The sequence below is a fragment of the Eucyclogobius newberryi genome, unplaced genomic scaffold (assembly GCF_026437365.1).
Source record: "Eucyclogobius newberryi isolate DKJ021-1_F unplaced genomic scaffold, fEucNew1.0.hap1 SCAF_7, whole genome shotgun sequence".
Taxonomy (NCBI): Eukaryota; Metazoa; Chordata; class Actinopteri; order Gobiiformes; family Gobiidae; genus Eucyclogobius; species Eucyclogobius newberryi.
In genome coordinates this window covers 21,543,195-21,564,370 of record NW_027316389.1, presented here as the reverse complement: position 1 = coordinate 21,564,370, position 21,176 = coordinate 21,543,195, and the positions used below count along the sequence as shown (strand labels likewise).

The 21,176-nt window shown below is 39.8% G+C and overlaps 1 protein-coding gene across 1 annotated transcript in view; it reads right to left on the bottom strand.

The window, feature by feature from the left end:
* Window positions 1–1,977: 1,977 nt before the first annotated feature.
* hydin (HYDIN axonemal central pair apparatus protein) overlaps window positions 1,978–21,176 on the bottom strand; it is a 50,816-nt gene continuing 31,617 nt past the window's right edge. The window contains exons 29-89 of the mRNA XM_072434419.1: window positions 20,302–20,438; window positions 20,085–20,212; window positions 19,884–19,997; window positions 19,610–19,687; window positions 18,746–18,880; window positions 18,426–18,665; window positions 18,037–18,166; window positions 17,874–17,963; window positions 17,613–17,783; window positions 17,334–17,504; window positions 17,170–17,264; window positions 17,026–17,100; window positions 16,669–16,852; window positions 16,305–16,582; window positions 16,153–16,221; window positions 15,945–16,019; window positions 15,619–15,774; window positions 15,354–15,533; window positions 15,085–15,282; window positions 14,812–15,014; window positions 14,539–14,721; window positions 14,342–14,461; window positions 14,109–14,268; window positions 13,819–13,991; window positions 13,543–13,741; window positions 13,368–13,461; window positions 12,815–12,905; window positions 12,559–12,724; window positions 12,401–12,483; window positions 12,188–12,319; window positions 11,974–12,112; window positions 11,696–11,900; window positions 9,945–10,177; window positions 9,722–9,870; window positions 9,448–9,643; window positions 9,259–9,367; window positions 8,944–9,177; window positions 8,720–8,862; window positions 8,419–8,643; window positions 8,125–8,333; window positions 7,977–8,050; window positions 7,663–7,885; window positions 7,291–7,488; window positions 7,066–7,192; window positions 6,828–6,993; window positions 6,583–6,730; window positions 6,237–6,444; window positions 5,931–6,152; window positions 5,652–5,821; window positions 5,377–5,575; window positions 5,020–5,172; window positions 4,783–4,950; window positions 4,594–4,703; window positions 4,213–4,432; window positions 3,878–4,087; window positions 3,638–3,801; window positions 3,270–3,420; window positions 2,959–3,189; window positions 2,664–2,888; window positions 2,317–2,589; window positions 1,978–2,187 (exon numbers count right to left, since the gene is read on the bottom strand). Coding sequence (XP_072290520.1) covers window positions 1,978–2,187; window positions 2,317–2,589; window positions 2,664–2,888; window positions 2,959–3,189; window positions 3,270–3,420; window positions 3,638–3,801; window positions 3,878–4,087; window positions 4,213–4,432; window positions 4,594–4,703; window positions 4,783–4,950; window positions 5,020–5,172; window positions 5,377–5,575; window positions 5,652–5,821; window positions 5,931–6,152; window positions 6,237–6,444; window positions 6,583–6,730; window positions 6,828–6,993; window positions 7,066–7,192; window positions 7,291–7,488; window positions 7,663–7,885; window positions 7,977–8,050; window positions 8,125–8,333; window positions 8,419–8,643; window positions 8,720–8,862; window positions 8,944–9,177; window positions 9,259–9,367; window positions 9,448–9,643; window positions 9,722–9,870; window positions 9,945–10,177; window positions 11,696–11,900; window positions 11,974–12,112; window positions 12,188–12,319; window positions 12,401–12,483; window positions 12,559–12,724; window positions 12,815–12,905; window positions 13,368–13,461; window positions 13,543–13,741; window positions 13,819–13,991; window positions 14,109–14,268; window positions 14,342–14,461; window positions 14,539–14,721; window positions 14,812–15,014; window positions 15,085–15,282; window positions 15,354–15,533; window positions 15,619–15,774; window positions 15,945–16,019; window positions 16,153–16,221; window positions 16,305–16,582; window positions 16,669–16,852; window positions 17,026–17,100; window positions 17,170–17,264; window positions 17,334–17,504; window positions 17,613–17,783; window positions 17,874–17,963; window positions 18,037–18,166; window positions 18,426–18,665; window positions 18,746–18,880; window positions 19,610–19,687; window positions 19,884–19,997; window positions 20,085–20,212; window positions 20,302–20,438 — 10,000 coding nt within the window. The remainder of the gene's footprint in view (window positions 2,188–2,316; window positions 2,590–2,663; window positions 2,889–2,958; window positions 3,190–3,269; window positions 3,421–3,637; window positions 3,802–3,877; window positions 4,088–4,212; window positions 4,433–4,593; window positions 4,704–4,782; window positions 4,951–5,019; window positions 5,173–5,376; window positions 5,576–5,651; window positions 5,822–5,930; window positions 6,153–6,236; window positions 6,445–6,582; window positions 6,731–6,827; window positions 6,994–7,065; window positions 7,193–7,290; window positions 7,489–7,662; window positions 7,886–7,976; window positions 8,051–8,124; window positions 8,334–8,418; window positions 8,644–8,719; window positions 8,863–8,943; window positions 9,178–9,258; window positions 9,368–9,447; window positions 9,644–9,721; window positions 9,871–9,944; window positions 10,178–11,695; window positions 11,901–11,973; window positions 12,113–12,187; window positions 12,320–12,400; window positions 12,484–12,558; window positions 12,725–12,814; window positions 12,906–13,367; window positions 13,462–13,542; window positions 13,742–13,818; window positions 13,992–14,108; window positions 14,269–14,341; window positions 14,462–14,538; window positions 14,722–14,811; window positions 15,015–15,084; window positions 15,283–15,353; window positions 15,534–15,618; window positions 15,775–15,944; window positions 16,020–16,152; window positions 16,222–16,304; window positions 16,583–16,668; window positions 16,853–17,025; window positions 17,101–17,169; window positions 17,265–17,333; window positions 17,505–17,612; window positions 17,784–17,873; window positions 17,964–18,036; window positions 18,167–18,425; window positions 18,666–18,745; window positions 18,881–19,609; window positions 19,688–19,883; window positions 19,998–20,084; window positions 20,213–20,301; window positions 20,439–21,176) is intronic.

The following is a 21,176-nucleotide window of genomic DNA, read 5'->3' as shown; positions in this document are numbered from 1 at the left end:
CGCGGCTTTCTTGAGCACGAAGTTTGGGTTGTTCTTTGTTGAGCAGTTTGTGGACACCGTCCCTACAGTAACGCGCTGCCTGCTCACACATCCTTTTGCCGCGGAGCGCTCATGCTGCGCGCTATGGGGGAGAGAGAGAAGCCCCTGCCTCCTCCTTACATCACCGCACCAGCCCCAAAACACACCCACTGCTTTCTTTTCCTCACTATCTGAGACACACGGTTTATCCGTTTATTCTTGTCACTGGTAGAACAGAAAAACACCAAACAAGTTTACATGTGCAACGAGGAAAATCCAGCTCAAATTTAAAGGGATACAACAACAATTAAATCAATATACAACATAAGATAACATATCAAACATGAAGGGCGACACGACGGATGACTGACCTCTTCTCCACACGAAGATATTAAAAAGGAAGAGGAAGTCACGACCCTCAAAGTTATACTAGTGTATCAAGGGGAACACATGAAGAAGAAGTAGGGCTGGAGGACCTTGACAGCACAATAAAACAAATACCAGGTATGTTGAACACAATATTAAACCAAAATAATTAAGATTTTGTGTGATTATACTACAATAATACATGAACTGATTACATATGCCCGAATGCACTTACACTGTGAAAAGTAATAACGTTATTAAAAGGCAAGAAACAACATTTTAAAATAACCCGTCTCCTCCAACTGGATCCACGAGCGCAGGTTTTCCTTAAACGACAGTGCTGCCCCCGTGTGGCGGTAGCCCGCCATTGAGTAAGGAAAAAAAAACATTTTTAGGAAAGTTTTGACAACTTAAATGATTGCGTCTCTGTCCCTTATGTCTCTGGACTGTCGGAAAAACACAGAAGAATTTTAGCCAACACAAAATCCAATTTATTTTAAAACAGGCAACTTTAAGACAAAAACTGGTTCATCCTAAGGACAAGACGCTGACATAAACAGCAATGTAGTATATTCTATCCAATGCAGTGAAGTTGTAAAGAGCGTTACATAGGTGGGACTGGTCGGTGTAATCTCTCATTCATCCAGGAGTGTTCCATTGTAGAAATAGATTCAGTTCTAGTCGTCAGGATAAGACGTTTTGACTCTCATACATGAGTAATTCTCAATCTGCTGATCAAGTCTGAGAACTCACATATTTATTCTACTCTGAGTAGGCCCTGTCCACTGGGCAGAACCTGCTGATAATGGCTGTTTACAATTTTCAAACTTCCTATAAGTGATCTGTTCTTTTCTTCTGTATCTACCTCTGTATCTACCTGCGTTGCATCAATGAAATTTCCCCATGTGGGACAATAAAGGATTATCTTATCTTATCTTAATTTCACTTGAAACTACTCTTCTTTATCGATTGTAAGCGGCCTGGAGACCCCTCATCACTGAGCACCTGATAAGTATCAGAATGGCCGGTGTATGTAGGGCCTATGTGCCTATGTAATGCTCTTTACTTTAGGTGAAACTAAACAGCCACTTCACAAAAGGCATGCAAAGTCAGGACCACAGAGCACTGTTCATCTTCATCTCAAGGCCACAAACCAGTATTTTGAAGACACTGAGGTAAGATTCTTAGTAGGAGAAGAGATGGTTTGAAAGAGGAGTTGAGGCCATTTTTGTTTTTAAAAAAATCCCCGTTTAAACAGGAATGGAGGTTTGATGTTCAGTTTACTGGTCATTGTGTTTTGAGGCCATTCTGATACTAATCAGGTACTCAATGAGGAGGAAGTGACAGTCAGCTTACAATAGGATGATGGGCTGTTAGGATATAAAGAAGAGTAGTTTCAAGTGAAACTGTAAACAGCCAGATTGAAAATGACTCCAGGATGAAAGTCAAAACGTATTGTTTGTCCAGAACATAGTAAATCACTTTGAATTGCCTTCTTGTACGAATTGTGCTCTACAATTAACATTTGATTGATTGATTGATTGACTACAAGTGAATCTTTTTCTACAATGTATAAATAAAGTACATATTAGTCTATGAAGAAGGCGTTCTGCATCCTTTCAGGAAGAAGACCCAGCTGTATGGCTTGGTGTGGACCTCTGAGGGCTTACTGGAGATGGTCAGTTTGCCAAACCATGGCCCCGGACCACCTTTTGGAGGAGGGTCAAGGGACACAAGGACATTTGCACTCTTTTTGGTGAGTATTACGTCTTGTGCTTTGACTTTAAATGCTGGGTTGTTTACCTAAGAGTCAAAAAATAAGACAGAACATATACATTACTGTGCATAATAAATCATGCAATTAGGCACATGCAGTAACAATTCTACATGAATAACTCAAGAAGACTTTTGTGTGGTTGAACAGAATCATACCTGATAAGAAAATGCAGTGGTTTGCAAAAACACATTTCTGAAGGCTATCGCCAACGGTTTCCCCATACTGATGCTGTATGGCCCTTGTGGTTTGGGGGGCTGACACACTCCATGCAAAGGGAAGGTGTATTCACCTCCAGCAGCAGAGGACAGTGTCAGAAGGGCACTCACTTCTCCCAGCTGGAGAGGCTCAAAACACACCACAACACTGGCCTCCTGGAACCCAGCTACTCCAGTCACACTCTTGTCAATCAGGAAATCTGGGTAATCAGTCTGTAGCAAAGATAATTTCATTTATTAGAAGTCTAGACACATCATGCACACTTCAGGTTTTAAACTTTCCATACCTTGCAAGAGAAATCAGTCTTGGTGCGAGAAAAGTTGGTAAACTTGACATTGACTGAGTGACTGTTACCGAGGGAAGCAGTAAAGTGGACGCTTTTCTCCATGGCTGGAGGCAAAGCTTTAAGAATCAGGTCATAGTAAAAATATCCCAATTCATTACTGCTCAGAGTTAGCCGTGCTGTGGTCTCACCAACTATCAACGGCAGGTACCCAAAGCTCAGTGGGGCCTTGAAAAACACACATGCTTTTATTAACTTTTCAGACAGACAGATCACATATAAGGAACATAATACGTACTTTGGAGTGTCCAGGGACAGTGTGTTGGGGCGGCACACTGATATCAGAGCATTTGCACTCAGTATTGAAACGAACATTTGTGGCAAGAGGGTTCGTTATGTGCACTGTGGCTGAGACCGGCTGGCGGACAGCAGTTTCCAGCTCTAAAGTGGACTGAACCTCATAAGATGTGGCCTTGAAAGTGACGAGGTAAAACAGATATTCCCCAGACGCCTCATTACAAAACGTGACCTGAAGAAAGTGCAATATGACATAATTGGATCACTTATTTTGCAACTTTGAAATTAGAAGTATAAAGTATGAGATCTAACCTTAGTGTTGTATGTACCAGTCTTGTATGTGAAAAAAGACAGATTATAGTCTTGTTTGGTCAAAGCAGGAACATCAATGAACTCCAGACCACTAAAGGAAACTGTAGCATCAAGTTTGTCTGGTCTAACAATCTCCAACAAAACACGAAATCTAAGGTGAAAGGAAAACATGTCTTCATCCGAAAAACATTGCATGACTTCCAAATAGACTTGTATGACTTAAATATGACAACAATAAAATACTCAAGTTTGGTCAAATATAGCAAGATCATGTTCAAATTACAACAGACATATTCACTTTTCTCATCAATAGTTTAACGGAGTACGACAAAATGTATATTCCATTCCATTGAAGTCAGTTGTTTTACCGTTGAGGTTTCAGGAGCCAGTTCTCCACAGAGAGGAGCGCTTTGTGATGTGTTTTGGCTTGCAGCTCGTACACGATAGTGTTCTCAGCCTTGGGAGCCTCAGCGGTTCCCTCGAAGGAGTAACACAGGCCTGTCCCATCGGGGAAGGAGAAAAACAGTGATCCCTGGAGAAAAATAAGAATAATTTAGTATTGTATTATACTTACTATACTAATAAGTAGAATTGTGTAAGTAGTATACCAGGTGCTTGTTCCTCTCAGAAGTCATAGTAAAAGGGCAGTATTTGATTTCAAACATCTTATTCTGAAAAGGTTCAAGGATTATGGCAGGTGCACCTGTCCACTGCTCCCCTTCAATCACAGGTCTGATGGTGCAGCTCTGGTTTGTAGGGTTCACCACAGACAGGCTCTGGGTGTGAGAGTTACGCACTGGGCAAACAAAATTCATCACCTGCAAGTCAAGTAATTATTTAACATAAAGTATCATTCTCTGAATGTCAAATTGATGCAAAGAGATTTATTGAAATTGGAAATTTGTAATTAGTTTGAGTTGATATTGACTCTAAGTGAATTTACCTCTTTGACAGGGGCCATGACACATGAGCCAGTAACAGTAAGGGTTAAGGGTGAGCTGCAACCTTCCAAAATACAAGGCAGATTCTCAAATCTACTTTCATTGCTGAGCTGCACTGGGGCAAAGACCACTTCAAAGGGAACCTCCATCCCTGGATCAATGAAGCCTTTGGTTGGTGAAATGCATAATGAAGAGGGGAACTTCTCAGTTTTCCAACAAAACCTTGTGAGAAGGTAGAAGAAAACATGAAGTTAAAAATAGCTATGTGACATAACAATAAAAAGAGACTAGAGGAAGAGACAATGTTTAATACTTATAGAGTCACATGTCTTTGACCCCACTTAGAACAAGTGAGGACCAAAAAATGCTAAATTGTCACTTACTTCCCACCAATATCACCAGTGTTAATCATGACAATCTTTCGGCTGGTTTGACCATGTTGGACAACAGCTCCAAATGCAAGGTGGATCTGATCCAAGTGAACATCTATGCCCTGTTTGTTTGAAACAAGCACATATTATTTCACAGTATAAAATATCTAACATCTCTTTTTTACAAACACTGTAGGCTACCTGGCAGGACCCTCTAATGGACAGCAGGGGGTGTAATAAGCCTAGTGTTTCAGCCTGCAGCTCCACAGTAAACTTTGGTACATGTTGTCGGGGAAAGAACTGGATTTCTGCAGCGCATGATTCACCGGCTTTTAGGTTTAGCTGTCTAGTTGGTGACACTGATAGATCCTAAACACATTGAGGACAACAAAAAGGTTTAAGTGCTGCTGTTTTATGCTCTGTTAGTGAACTTAGTACCTTTGGGTCCAGAGGAGTGTTAGAGTTGAGGAGAAGAGAAAAACAGAGTCTGACAGTGCTGTGGTTGACCAAAACAATGCGTTTTATCGATTTTGTTCCAGGTTTCAGGGATCCAAAGTTGATTCTTTTATGTTTTTGATCCTCTACTTCCAGCTACGTAAATACACAAACAGCACTATGATGAGCCTTTGAGGTACATGATAAAGCATATGAAAGATCCACAATCAGTCGACTCTTCTCTGCAGGTTTGCACATGAGTTCAAGATGTAGCAGGATGTTGATCTGATTTCACCTTGATATACTTTTGAATAATGTACTGCATCCACATCAACTACTTTAGCTTTACTTCTTCCTCACCTTCAGCTCTATGCCCTGTCCCAGAATCTCCACTTGTCTGGTGACACAGCTGTTAAGAATAAAGTTCAGCTTCTCCTGGTAGCTGTGTGTCTCTTGAGGAGAAAATGTGATGGGAATTTTCAAGTCAGCCCCTGAAGCCAGAATGCTGGGTTGGAAGCCAATCTCCAGAAAAGAAGTGTTTTCAAAAAGGCATTGGATGCTGTGAACACGTAATACAATAATGTTAAAATGTCATGCAAAAGAATCTATAACATATTTATGGTACAAGGACCTACCTGATGTCCCGTTTGTCTTTATTTCTGATAACTAGTGTCTGTGTGGGTGAGAGCATCCCTGAACTGTGAACAAAGCACTTTCCAAAATTATGTTTGGTGAAAGAAAAGTCAAGGCATGGCGCAGTTCCTTTGCCTTTTACATCTAAAGTAAAAGTTGCTCCATCCTTCACCTGTCAGGATTCATGGATATAATATTATTTTTCATTGTGAATCTTGAACAATTGCAAATGTAAAACAGTTTAAAAGTTTTACGGGCAAGTCTGGATACATAGGGCTTACCTTGATACTCAGTCTAATATCTTGAAGGTTACAAACACTCAGAGGACAAAAGGAAAGGGATAATTGGAGCTGCTTCCCGACCTCCACAGTCGCATGCTTTGGCTTAGCATTTAAGTGTTGCACCAGGTTTCTGGGGCCTGCGACGTTAAAGGTGATGTTCAGCTCACATCTTGCAAGGTTGGAAATCAAGAACCGGAAAGAAGATTGCTCTGAAATCCCCACCTGAATTGATAAACAAAGAAATAGTAAGCAGAAACTTTACACCTAAACTTATTTTGCAAGTGATGCAAGACCCTTGATGCTGACCCTTTCGAAGTCAATGCTGTCGATGTGGTTAGGTCTCAGTTCTCTCAAACCACCACATGGCTTTTCAACTTCAACCAGTGTATCCAAGGAAAAACAGTCAGCTTTAACAGTTAGGGCAAGTGGCTCAAGCCTTCTTTTCACCTTCAGAAATACCCTGAAGCTAAAATATCCTTGGCGATTGGGTGCAAAGGATATGGCTAGAGAACACCTAGAGCATAACAAAGGTAATGTCACATTTAATGTCATGCAAAACTGACATAAAAACATGTAATAATGATAGTTTGAGGTGTAAAATCGTATATGTAAAGAGCTTGTATGTCGTGTTTTGGGAAAATGTAAATGTTACCTTCCTTTTGGTCCTAGTGAGCTACTCATGGGCTGAATGATGAGACTGGAGAGCTGATCTTCAGACAGAAGAGATGACTGCAGCACTGAGAAGTGAAAAGGCTCCTCCTCTGTGTTTACTAAATTCACTGTTTGTTCTGCCTTATTTCCTGTGCGTGCAAGACATTAATATTAAAATTAGATATGTACATATTATGTTTATGGAACCAATACCTTGATCTGCATTTGCAATTGTCCTATACATACCAACAAGCAAATCTCCAAAGTTAATCAGAGCTTTATCAAGATAGATATGTGGTTCTCTTGTTGTTCCCACAAACAGAAAAGGAACAGACACTGACAGTGTGTCAATCACAAAGCTCCATGATGATTCCACTATATCCATCTGCTCAGATACATACTCCAAGTGAACCTGCAAAGACACCGTTATCAAAGAAATATATTTACATGTTAAGTGTTCAATAGACAGCAGTTTCATTGTAACCTCTGCTTTCTCTTTGGGCTGAAGAAAACCACTCTGAGTGAGGCATCGGAACGAGCTCCCAGTTGAATCCTCACATCTCCACTTAAATGAGTAGGGTTTGTTTGTAGGGTTTAACACAAAGAAACGTCTGCAAAAAAAGGAGTATGAATGATAAAACGTTTTACATATATATATAATATAAACCCTTTTTACACTGTTTTCTTTGAAGCTTTTGTTCCTCCTTACCTTGTAGATAATGCCGATAATCCAACAGCAATGAATTCAACAACTCTTGTCTTAGGTTCTAAGGGACTTCTAAACTCAGGATTATGACTTCCACTGATGTAGTTTGAGTCTTCAAAGTCGAAATGGCAACTGGGCATTATACTGCCACCAGACACTGAGACAGAGGGAGACTGATCTTTTGCCTGCAAGTTAGGGATACTGAAGAAAAGACACACAAAACATCCAAAATAAACAACCAAAATACAGCCTGTTGCTTGAAAGTTAAAATACAAAATAACATCTACTACAGATTATTATTATTTTTATTATAACTGTTGAACTATGGCGATCAGCCTGTTTTTACCATGCTCATACTTAAATGTTAACGTTTACCTGCAGATAAGGATGCCCTCAAATTGGGATACTTCCAAGGGAGAAAAGTGCACTTTAAACTCTTGTGTGGCTCTTGGCTTAATAGTCCCTATACAGGGCTCAACAGTGAAGGGGACTAGCTCTGGGTTGATGCTCAAAAGGGACACCACACTCTCAGTTCCACTGGAAGGACGAGTCACAGCATTTGAGGACCCAAAGCTTGGGAGAGAGGTGAGATTCTCATCTATGATGCAACACAAGCACATAGCATTAACACCTTTAGATCCAAACTAAATAAATGTAAACTTGAAATAGACATTATTATGTCACTGAACCTGTTTGGCCATGATCTATTTGAACTTTCCAGGAAAATGCCAGCCCCACCTGCCCCTCATTAGATATCTGCAGTCTGTCAAAACGTTGAATTTTAATTATTGGGGTTATTTCAGCAAAATTAAACATTTAGTAACAAGTCTAACTTACTTTTGAAGCCTGGTTTGATAAAGCATAGTGTCTTTGAAGTTTATAGTGTGAGTGCCAGTGTCTTTGCCGATTATAGGGTCTTTGACGTTTATAGGGTGAGTGCTGCAACTAAACTTGGCATAGTCACAAACTGCATTGATGCGCAATTCAAGGCTCAAATTCCAGCCTTCCACCACAGAGCAGCTGGGCTCAGAATCTGTCTTTATAACCTGTATAAACAATATAGTATATATAATATAATAATGTAGTAGTCAATTGTGGTAAAATGTGAATATGTAAGAGCAGAGAACACACCTGATTTTTGGCAGGTTGTGGTGATGGTGCGGCAGAGGCTGGTTTATTGGCACTCGTCTGAATTGCATTTTGCTGGTCGTCCCAGTCCAACACCTGCTCCAGAGGCTCCTTGAACACCACCTGAGTCACTTTACATTTCAGTGACTTACTGCTCAAACTGATGGGCTGGGTGGAGTGGAATGAGACAACCACCTCTTTAGAGCATCCAGCATGAAGATGGCCCACCTGAATAAAGCACAGTCGTCTTCTGAATCTATGCTAAGTTATAAATATAATATTTGAAACACTTGTATCAATTTACCTGTGGTGAAAAGCGGACTTGGGGTCCAGCAGGGGGCCATTCAAACCTCAGCACTTTGTCTTTGCTGTGGTTGACCATTGTAAAGCTTTCTTGGTACGTCACATCGACATGGCAGTCACCAAAGTCCATAACTTCGTAATTTCCTATTAGCCAATATTTCCAAGCAATATTAATTGAATGTTCAAGAGGAATTGTTCTAAAATATATAGTTTTAATGTACTGACCATCCACAATTTCATCAGTTTCAAGTAATTGCCGTTTAATGTTCTCCAGCGAGACAATTTCTTCGCAGGCCTCACCCGTAACCAATATTGTGATGTTGTTGTATTCGCTGTCTTCTAAATACACCTTTGTATTACATTTTTGGGCCTTTTTGGAACAAAAGCTGACTTCAAACTCAACCGTCTCCCTAACATTTAGTTGGGTGATGGCTCTATACAAGGACTGAATCTGAATTTCTAAAAAAAATTAAATATAAAGCAACACATAAAATGCGACAGACCAGTTTTTTTACAGTATACATGAAAATGCACAAATACCTGGGTCAGAGCTGTTTTCAAGTATTACGGTGCTAATGGAGCTGCAGTTGTTGCCTTTGGCTGCATTGAGGGTAAACACTCCATCTTTGTCAGGCATGTCAATCCGAACCTAAATTACATCCATAACACAGTAAAATATACTATATCTTTCACGACAGGAACAGCTACATATTTAAGATAGACTCTTACTTGAGCTGGGTCATTTCCATCATTTAACAGTACAATTGATTGTGTTTTTCTTTGTCCAATCAAAGAACGTCTAAACTGCAGCAGTGAGTCACCAGTACTGTTCTTAAGGGCAGGATGAATCACACACACACTTGGCATAGCCCCTTCACCAATTACATTAAACTCCAGCATCTTGCCTTTATTTGTGTGTGTTGTTCTAAATTAAGAAGGGATACATGTTGATGAGTAAAATTGTTCTGTATATGACAAAATACAAATCAACAACTCAAAATACCTGTTGGCTCCATCTATTGAGGCCTCAAACACCCCATGGTAAATTGTCATTTCGAGCGGAGTGAAGGTGACCTCAATAAACCTGTGTGACTGGCCAGGTATAGAGAGAGATGTAGGAGACAAATAAAAGATGTCCTCATGAAGTGGTGTCTGTTGAGGGATAAAATAATCTGATTCATCTTATTTTATTTATAATGGTCAAATAGTCTCAAGGAAAAAGTTACCTTCTCCATCTTTGAACCAATAGATAAGTTGAGATGGCAAGGTATTTTGGTGTTGTTTGTAAGTTTGAAGCGTGCTTTCACAGTTTGTCCCACTAGGACTTTGTTGAAAATGAACATGTTTTCTTCTGTGACATAAATGCTCTTAGCATTGACAAATGGCTCAGAAGATAGCTGATTGCTGTTGTGACACAAAAAGTGCTCTTCAAAGATGGAGCTTGGGTCGGACACAATGCCTGAAAAAGTGATGCAGCAAAACGCCGGGTTACAGGTAATTGTGCAGTCAACAGTCAAAAGAAACAAACCAATACATTCTTATCTATGGAAGTGTTTATATAATGTGTAATATAGTGTTTTTTATGTGGTATGGATCCCACTGGTGGTCCTTGTGCTTCTTCAGGTTGTACCGAAATTTCCGCACTATAGGGCGCACTGGATTACAAGGTGCAGTGTCAATGAATGGTCTATTTTTCATATATAAGGTGCACCAGACTATAAGGCGCATTAAAGGTGGAATGGACGATTTTTTTCAGCAAATTTTTTATCATATTTCCTCGTGGCGTGGATAAATCATTAGTCCTGCCACGTATCAATCATAAAACGCACTTATCGCTCACCTCCAGCCGCGTGCGGTTCGTGCCCACGTTTCCGCGTGTCTAAGCGCATGGATCTTTCATAATATAGTTCCCTCAGTGTACAGGGCAAAATGAAGACGGAGAAAGACAGTTCGAGCTCGCGCAGAAGTGGACAGAAATCTATGGGAAACGAGACGTGCGATGCGCTCCGTTGCGCTAATAAACAAACGCACGTGTGTGTTGTATCAGTCCCCACGGGGAGGTGCGCATGCGCACTTCCGCCTGCGTTCTCAAATCGCCGAAAAATCGTCCATTGCGCCTTTAAGCTAAACTGAATGTGTACCACATAAAATCACTTCGAGGTCAGTAAGCACAACCAGAATTAAAGCTGCGCTAGCGATGATGGCTCTCGCCACCCACGCGACCGCCTTCCCGCTCGTACAGGTTTTCTGCTGCGTTTTGCTGCATACCAAACGACGCTCAGTAATTCACCGTTGATGATTGCGTAGTTTGCGGTTCAAATAGTTGTTTGTCCTGACAAATTGCAAGATTGTGCGGAACGCAGACCTGAGCAGGGAAAAAGAGAGAGAGACTCGGTGACCCGGCTGCACCCCCTCCTCCCTGTACCTCCGTCACCTAGCAACAGAGACCCACCGCTAATGCTAATGCTAATTATGTTAGCATTTGCGTCAGCATTAGCAGGAAATTAAGCTTTTTTTGAGGACGTGTTACGCGGAGACCGTAAGGAATATCATTTTTTTTGAATATTTATTAAATTTCAATGTCTCTAGATGCAAAAAGTGTTGTTTTGAGCTTGATCGGACAAAAAAAGTCAAATGTGGCGGCTTCAATTCAACATGGCTGACTATCTGTTTATCATACAGCAATGCTGCCAGGTGTGTTTTACTCGTCAAAGGTAGCTCCATCACTGTTCCAAGTTTCATGTGCCTAGGCCAAAAATAGGGAGTTTCATGTTTTTTCTTTTTTGAACTAGTCGGCACTGTTTCGAAGGGCGTTCTCGCAAGTTCCATTTTATTCGAGTTCGGGCCGAGCCGATCGAAGAATGCAGACACTCGCAATGGCTTCAGCCATTGCAAATTATCTAGTTAAAGATGACACTACTAGATGTTATTTTGCTTGTGAGGTTTGAGAATCACTGCACTTGAGTATACTTGGTACCTATCTTGTAGACTTCAGCCAGTAGCCTGTATGGTATTCCATCGGGGTGGTCCGAGGGATCACGGTCACATATGTCTATGATTAAACCCTGGTCCCAGCGTCCCAGCTGATCTCCACTACATTCAACATTGATCATCTGCTGAGACCCAGGCAACACCACTGCGGTGCAGGGGTACACAGAGAGCACCCCCATTGTCAGCCGTGTCTAAGTACAACAAATGTTCTGATGAGCATCAATGTTAACAATAACAGTAAGTGGATTTACAGTGAGGGCATACCTGTGCTGTGTTCATGTCTTTTTGCATATTCTCAGGTTTCACTTTGACACCAGGAACACTGAGTCTGCTTGAGGAGCCCAGGTGTGTTAAACACAAAACATAATACAATTTATAAGACACAAATGTAATATAGAGTAATCTCCAAATAAAAAAATCAAATGTGAAGATCTTTGATACAAATCTGTTATTGCATCTATCAAGCAGCTGTATTTACCCTGATCTCTCTGGCTGGATTGAATAGTGTGTCTCAAACACGCCAGTGTTTTCAATCATAAAGGACATGGTTTTCTTGCCTCCAAACACCAGGGGGCCAAAGTTAATGTCACAGGCCGGAGTGATTCTGTACCTGGAAGTACAAATTCAACAGTTCAAGAAAGATATAAACTACAACTTATTGTTTGTGAGATATAAAACTGACACATCAAACCTCGAGAAGACTGCTTGAATTGAAACATTGGTTCCTAAAGAGAAGAGTATTTCACCTCCTTCTCCAACATTGGGATCAATAATCTGTAGAAAAAGCATACACGATTCTTAGCACTTGTAAAACCCTCTTTATTGATGATAAGGAGAGTAAGCACCGACCTGACAACAAAGTATTTTTTGCTCTCTGATGCAGACTTCAGTCTGTGGCTTGCAGATTATCTGGACAGTTGCTGACTTGTTATGATGTATGTTATCACTTTGAGGTAAAATTCTGAAAAGGGAATCTAGATCTGGTTGATTTGGGTGTGTCCTCTCTAGTGTAAACCTTGTAAAAACATTCGGGACACACATTTTCAGGTCACAATCACAACATTTTACTGCATAACACGTACTAACATCACACAGAAAGCCTTACTTGAAAGCGATTTCATATTTTCCATGGTTGCGTATCTTGAGTGATGTCTTGGCTTCGTCCAAAACTTTAACGGTTCCAAAATCCAAACAACCTGACAATGACAAAGTGAAGAGAAAATAATGTATTGAGTCTGTGAATGTTGATCAAGCCATTGTCATGCATTTATCTTATATGTCATATTTATCATTTGGGACAATATATTTTTACCGTGTACTTTCTCATTATCTGTGAACTGGTACAAACATTCTTAAAGCTGACATCATTCCATTACATCGGACCCAACAGCTATATAAACCACAGTTAAACAGTGAGAGGACGGACTGAGGTCCAAATATAATACCAGCACCAAATAAAGACCCTGAGAACAATCCTTGCCTCTCGCAGTCTATTATAGACTAAACTTCAAAAAGTCTTGTCTTTGCGTTTGTATAATAATGAAGCAGAGTGGCAGTGGTATAGTTTATGTTAAAATTTCATGACATACATATTAGGGATAATGTATAAATTCTAAATTTGCAGTACAAGAAAAGGTTGTGTACAGTTGTGTTCTTACCCGGTTCTATGTTTATTGACACATCATAGGCCTCAGCTGAGACTGAAATATTCTCAGTTTGAACAATACCCACAATTTTCTCCACATCTGAAACCTAAATGAAACAATGAGCCAGTACTTGATGACCATAGTGATAGTGATTTATAGGTAACTCAACTAGTGGCGCAAGTCTCACCTCTATGCGAATGGCCTTCTTAATGTGTAATGGTTTTTTGGCTTTAAAGTACAAAGTTAAAGGACAAGTTGAATGAGGCGGAACAATGCCCTGATCTTGAGGCACACTGAAAAAATCCCCCAGCTCATCAATCCCCTGCAGCCTCCAGGACACAGGGAGAGCTGTCTTATTGTGCAGGTTCACAGTGCGACTGACACACCTAAGAAAGCAAGGACAAAATCATTTTGTACTCACCAATGATTTCACAATATACTATTATAGTATTAACATTTATACCTGCGTATTACAGTTTTGTCAAAGGACAGGCTTCTGGTATCAAGCTCCAACTCTGGCCGAACTCCCCAGCACGAAACATCGATAAGCAAAGGTTTACAATTATCTTTAATACGGCACACAATACTATCCTTTATTTGTCCCAGTTTAGTTGGATAGGCCCATATCATTAACTCCTAAGCAACAAAACAAACACATTAAGCACATATTCAAGATATCAATTAGATTGTACACTGGCTAATTATTTAATTGCTAAATAAACAATCTATTATCTATCTATATTATTATGATACCTGCTTCTCATCTGGTTTCAGAGTCATATCTGGAGGCTCGAGCAGATATGTTGTGGCCTGGATGTCATTTTGGAAGCTAAAGTTAATTTCAGCCTCTATTCCTGATGTGTTGTGGATGACAAGCCTTTCTATATTATCTGGGTACTTGCTTTCTTTGTATCTACAAAACAAAAACATACAGTGGAAATATTGGACAGGTTTGACTATATCAAATAACGCCATTCAATTTTTACCCGTCTCTTGTTTTGCCGCAGAGCAAGGGTCCAAACTCAAAATACCCAGGATTAATAATATATGTTTTGAGGAGGTCGACTTCTACATGTGGTGCCTTCTTACTGTATGAAAAAAGAGTCCTGGGAAAAATGGAAAACAATTATAGTAATTAAGTATACAATTTGAATATTTTTCATCTTCAAGAATCTGGACTGACATGTAGTCTTTGCTGATGGAGGGATATGCACAAGTTCCTTTACAAATAAGCTGCCATTGTGTCTGAGTACCAGCCATTTCAAAGTTAAATTTCTGCTCAAAAACCCCTGGGACTTCTGAGAAGAACCAGATCCTCAAGGTGACTTCTCCATTAGCAGGTGCAATCCAGCGGAAATTAGTCAATCTGGACATAACAACAATTGCAAAACAGAGTAAGCCAACATACAATTAGATTATCCCAAATTTAATAAGAGTAAGTTCACTATTTCTTTGCCTCTGGTTGCGTTTAGGCTGGTATTCAATGGGCAATGAAGACAGAGACGTATGTGAAGTGTTGCGAGATGACTCTGTGAGTTTTGTTTTGTCCAAGGGTCTTCTTTTGCCTTTCTGCGTTTCTTTGACCTTTCTGTCTTTTTCCTTTGGTGGCTGGGTCTCCTTGATAGTACTCTTGCCCGGCCCTTTAGTATGTGCCTTAAGCTTTACACATGGAAAGAACACACATGATTATCGGTATGTTATAATATGATAACCTTTGACAAAATATTACCTTTACTGATCGGATTGGTGAATCCTCTTCTTCCTCTCGCTCATCACTTTGCTCATTTTGCTCAGCGGGATCAAGGAATGTGAAGCACTCACTGCTTAACTGACACAAAGTTCTGTTTTTTGGAAATGGAACCAAAGAAAATGTAGCAGGAAGGGGAATAGGTGGACCACTTGGCCCTAACCCCAGTGCATCCAAAACCTGAAAAGAAAATAGACAACATAAATACAATTTTCAAAGTAATATTATGTAATTCTCAAACATCAGAATACCTCTTCTAGCAAAGGCAGTGGGTTTCTGAGGAGCAGATCTAACACACGGCAGTCTTTTTCCATCAGATTTAAAACAAGGTGTGGGATCACATGTGCTGGATTTAACTGCTCTTCAATAGGTTCAGTTGGACTGGGTTTTGGACCTCTGGATTTCTTGGTTTTGCCTTTTCCAACTGGGGTCTGAGTTAACATAGATATTGTTCAGTTGTTATTCTGATATGATGCAGTATTGATTATATGGAGTTTTCAAAAACTTTTAAATTACTGTTTTTTCAGGTGTGATCTCTTCTGGCACCTCTTCCACAGGCAATGGCACCAGCAGGACACCCTGGACACGGTCCCAGTGATGCAGAATGTGCTCCACCTGCACTTGACTTTGCTTAAATGCAAGGAACTCAGTCTGTAACTCATTCACTGGGGTCTAAAGAAATTAATAGTTATCAGAAAAGTTTGTTTACATATTCATGGTTTAAAAGTTCACAATTCAAAACTGAATATTATATATTTTGATTGATCAAAAGTCATCAAACTATCTTCCATAACAGGACAAATCATGATAATATTCCTTCCACATATAAAGTTAGCTTAAACCTTATGTCTGTCCAGCTTTTCAGTGTTCGTGGGAGTTTCTGTTGCCAATGCCTTTGCTTCTTCTGTTTGATGATTCTGGTCATTATTAATCAGCACTACATGAAAACAACAAATCATTGAATGCTTATGATTAAAAACAAAGTGATGCCCTAATATGTATATTATAATCATAGGTAAACTTGCAATTTGTAGGGCTTTCTTTCTTTACGTCTCTGGATTCACCCAGTGTCTCTCCAGAGTTCTGACGTGACATCTTTCGAGTAAATTTTTCATTGGACTGCAAGTTGAATTAAAAAATAAATATATATTATCAAATATTATCCAAAAGGTATACGGGAAGTAATGAATGCTTAGACATACAGTTTTTACATTCAGGAACTTCTTTTTCGGGGGCTCCTTCTGGTTATCCTTCTTTGAGCCCGTTTTATTACTTTTCTTCTGCTCCTCCTCTTTGAGTCGTTTCAATTCCTCCTGCTGCAGCTCTTGCTCTTTGACTAGTCTCATTTGGTCTTTTTTCAGCTTCTGTCTGTGTTGCTCAATAATACGTTTCTTCTCCTCGGGCAATGCGTCATATTCATCCTCATCCAACTCCAGCAGCCACTGCTTTTCATTTTCAGCCATCTCCAGCAGCCGGGCTTCTGACAGACCATAAAGTAGTGGCAAAATGTCAACGTCTGTGATAGGCTAATAAAAGTTTGCTTAAAAGTAATACGGTCAAGTTTACCTTCAGCATTTTTTTGTGCTTTCTTTCTGTTCTGCAGTGCAGAATAGGAATCAAACATGTTCACAACATAGATGTGTTTCCTGTTGTTAAAGGCTTTGAGGACCACTTGCAGCGTGTGTGCAACTGATGCAGTAAAAACAGACTTCAGTCCATTGACCACCATGCCACGATGACAGTCACTTGACTAGTGATACGGCAATTATGGAAAGAAAATATATAGTTGACTAGGAATTCACACAAGCAAATTAATGTATTGTGAGTACTGGATATATAAAATTAGTCTAGAGTAAATTAATAATTTCATGTTACAGTACAAAATTTAAATGGATTTATTATTTATTTATTTTTTAAACCTACTTGAAATCGTTCCGTTAAAATATCAAATAGCACATGTTCAGGCAGAAGAGTTTTGAGTGATGCCATGTCTCCTCCCTAAAACATGTTTTAATATTGTTTAAAATACATCAAATCATTAGCCATCAGTTTGATTAGAAATCATACCAAGAATAGAGTGCTCTGAGTGATTTCAGTGTCAGTTGGTTCTCCATTGTAAGAACTATCCAGGACTTCAGGCACTTCCAAAGAGGCAAGTAAAGCTATGATAATTATAACATTTTTAAATGAAGGGAACTTAGTCACTGACATAAATCTTGTAATTGACTTACATGTGTCCTCCACACTTTTTGAATACTCTGCAGCAGCCTGTTCATAGAGCTGTCTGGCAGTCATGGCTGCAGGAGAAGTCCCATTTAGCAGCGCCTCAGTCACCACAGCATCAATATTTAGTAACGCCCCGCCATAGTACTGGGCCAGAGACTCTGCTGTGCTACTTATACCTGTGCAAGAAGCATATTGGTAAACAACATTTCTACCATTGAAATAAATGAATGTATGTATTACTTTATATTTAAACATTAAAACAGGTTCACATAGTACTATCTCACTTGTATTTGGGGCTCCATACACAATAATGGCGATGCCCCTGCGGTTGAGTGCAGCCAGACTGTCTGGAGACAGGTCTACACCCATGTGGCGGGCATTGGCTCTGAAGACTGGGTCCAAGTTCAGTTGACCTAGTTCTTTACCTAAGCCCTCTCTGTTCTTTTCTGAAAGCACTGTAGGAGCAGAAGTAGACTCAGAGTGAAGAATATGTACAGTGCATATACAATAGGAAATGATAAGGCACTTTCGCATATTGAACTTACAGAATTCTGCTTTCTCCAGAGCTGTAGGAGGTCTTTTTTTTTCAAAGTTATGTGTTTGCCCGATCTGTGCGTCACATTCTGTGTCATTGTCTGCTAGAAGAGAAAGGTTTCTGTCATTTTCTTTTACAAGTGTAATTGGTAAATTTGCATTTCCCAATAATACCATTGTCTGTTGTGTTAGAAAAGTTGTGCTGGTAAAAGTCCAGCAGTTCTTGAGGAAGTCCTTCTCCAGGGATCCTTGGAGGAAGTAGCAGTCTGTTGTTCTCATCATAACCCTGCATCGAACGCAGTATCTACACAAAAGAGTAAATAGTAAATAACTTGGATAATACACATCAAGGAGAAAGAGTAGCACACACCAAAACATATTTCTTGAGGTACAGAGGCAAAACACTCAAAAATTCAAACACGGCGTCACATTCTTAGGTTGTAGATATCAAAAAAATTATTTTGTATGTTTGTTTTACTACAGCCTGAGAGTTCAATACTGTGTTTGAAATTTTAAATAATATACATCATGAAAATGAACATGCAGTTTTACAAAACACATACCTTTTCTTCTTCAAGATATTGTTTGTCAAGCTCCAGGCAGTAAAACTCAATGGGAAAGGAGCATGGATTTTTGACCTTCACCTCAGCCTCCACCTCCGGCCTAAAAGGTAGACAGGGTCCGAGCTGCAGAACTTGTGGGCTGAAGTCCAGTTTTGGCTCCTCTCCCGTACCTTGTGCTGTGATCAACAATTTCTGGTGGCTTTCAGCCACACTGACCACAAGGTTTTTGCTGTAAAACTCCTGCACAAAGAGATTCAGTGAACATATATTTAAACATATTCAGTATTTTGGTGCATGTTATTGCATGTGGTATTCCCTACCTCTTCTAATGGAGTGAACTTGACCTGAACATTGACCCTCTCACCTGGAGACAGCACACCAGAGTTGGGTACCATCTCAAACACCACTGGAGGAGGTTGTTGCTTTCGTTTGTAGAAAGGAAGAAACTTATCTACCTAAAACAAAGGAAAGAGGGTGAAATTCAGGGCTTGGATTTAATATTTCTAATAAGGTCATACCTTTTTAAAAATCGCACCGACCTTGAAAGGACTATTTATGCTTTTATCAGCTCAAGAATAGACTATTGCAATGCATTTTATGTCGGTGTCTCCCAGTCTGCCCTCAGCCACCTTCAACTTGTACAGAACCCTGTGGCGCATTTTCTAACCAACATACCCAGACGTCAGCACATTACCCCAGTTCTTTTTGCTCTCCATTGGCTTCCCGTTTCTTTTAGAATTGATTTTAAAATTGTACTTTTGGTTTTCAGAGCTCTAAATGGCCTGGCACCTCCTTATCTGGTCAAGCTTCTGTCTGCTCGTAACCCAAGCATAGCTCTAAGGTCAACAAATCAGCTTCTGCTAGACGTCCCCAGAGCCAGACTCAAGCACTGGGAGGATCAAGCCTTCTCTAAAATCTGTGATGGTGCCCCCCGACATGCGCACCATCACAGATTTTTAGCTTTTTAAATCTAGGCTAAAAACAACTTTATTCAGACTGACTTTTAACACCAGTGTTAAAAGCCAGTCTGAATAAAGTGTCATTACATTACAGATAATGTAATGATTCTTTATTTTGTAGTTTGTTTTTATTTAGTTTTGTTTTATATTGCCTTGAATTTATTGTGAAGCACTTTAGTTTTTTGGTTTTTGTAAAGGGCTCTATAAATAAAGGTTGATTGATACCTTCTTCAACTTCACCTCCTCAGCTATGCTCCATTGGCAGGTCACAGACTCAGGATTGAAGAGCTGCACTGCCTTCATCTAAAAGGAAAGGTTATCACTTATCACATTTGTGTCATAACAGAAGTCTATATTGAACTTGTGGATGGATGCTGTTAATGGCCAGGCAGATAAAATATGAATAAAAGGTTTATTTAGAATTCAAGAGCATTTTTCCCACAAAGTCTGTATGTTTTTGTTTTGTTTTTTCTTTGCATTATCAGCTGTAAAATCTTACCTGGCACATACCGCACGGGATTGTGTCAAACTCCAGTTTCTCTGTAGAAACTGTGATGGTTGGCTTGGTTACCACTGCACATAGATGCACCTGGACAGTGGGACCACCCTTGACCTTGAAAGCCACATGCAATCGGAGAGGTATAGGTGAACTGTACTATGCTTGTAAATGATCGTGATGATTACAACAGTTTTTCTGTACCTGTATTGGCAGTACAACACACACACTACCCAGGGGAAGTTTAGCTCCTTGAGGGTCAAACATTACAATAAAGACATGTGTCTCTCCACAGGGCAGGTTCTTGACTTTTTCAAACTCAATATCAAAACCTTTAACACAACGGATTACGGAACAAAAATGAATTATCCAGTACATGGTTGTTGTTTTAACTGTATTATACAACCGTAACATGGCTCACCTGTTCCAGCCAGCACCTTGTGATTAGCAGTTAGTGAGACAGTCACTGATCCATTGTTGGTGATATGCACAGTTTGGCTGAGTTTTCTGCCAAGGATCACTGACCCTAAATCTAAAATATACTCTGGGAGCAGACACCTGGAAATTCAGAAAAGTGAGGGAAATTCAGTTTTGTTGTAGAAGCCTACAACAGAGTAGGCTTCTACAAGAATATACTACGAGAATAAAGTAATTAATTCATGAGAAAAAGTCTTAATATTATGAGATTAAAGTCGAAGCCAGAAAAAAGTAATTAAATAACGAGAAAAAAGTCCTTAATTAATGAGTAAAAAGTCATTAAATAACAAGAAAAAAGTAATTCATTAATGAGAATAAAAGCCAGGGTCCGATACGTGTTTCACTTTCAGCACCACGGCCTGGATGCACATGGCGCTTGACTTGGATGGGTTGAAAGTTAATTCAAAATCCCACAATAGATGTCAATCTTTATAATGCCGGCCTTTTAGACATCACAAACAATCATTTCCCCCGTGCAGTGTCCCCATGTCCTTCTGGCCTAAGCGTGGTTCAGGTCCAGGACACTAGGCAGGACATGACTGTGCTCAGACCGCAGCATGGCAAGGGAGTCTATGAGTTTATTCGCATTAATTAATTACTTCTTTCTAATTAGTTCATTACTTTATTCTTGTAGTGCCCTGCATTTTTTGGGGGGGGGAAACAACTTTATGTTTCTGATGTGTATGTATGTGTGAACTATAGGTTCTGAGATTTTTTATAACCCTCCCACACACACATATCATTATGATTGACTTATTTCACATTACAAGCACAACCAAGTTCATATCTCTAGAGGGAGATTAAGGACAATTAAGCCAT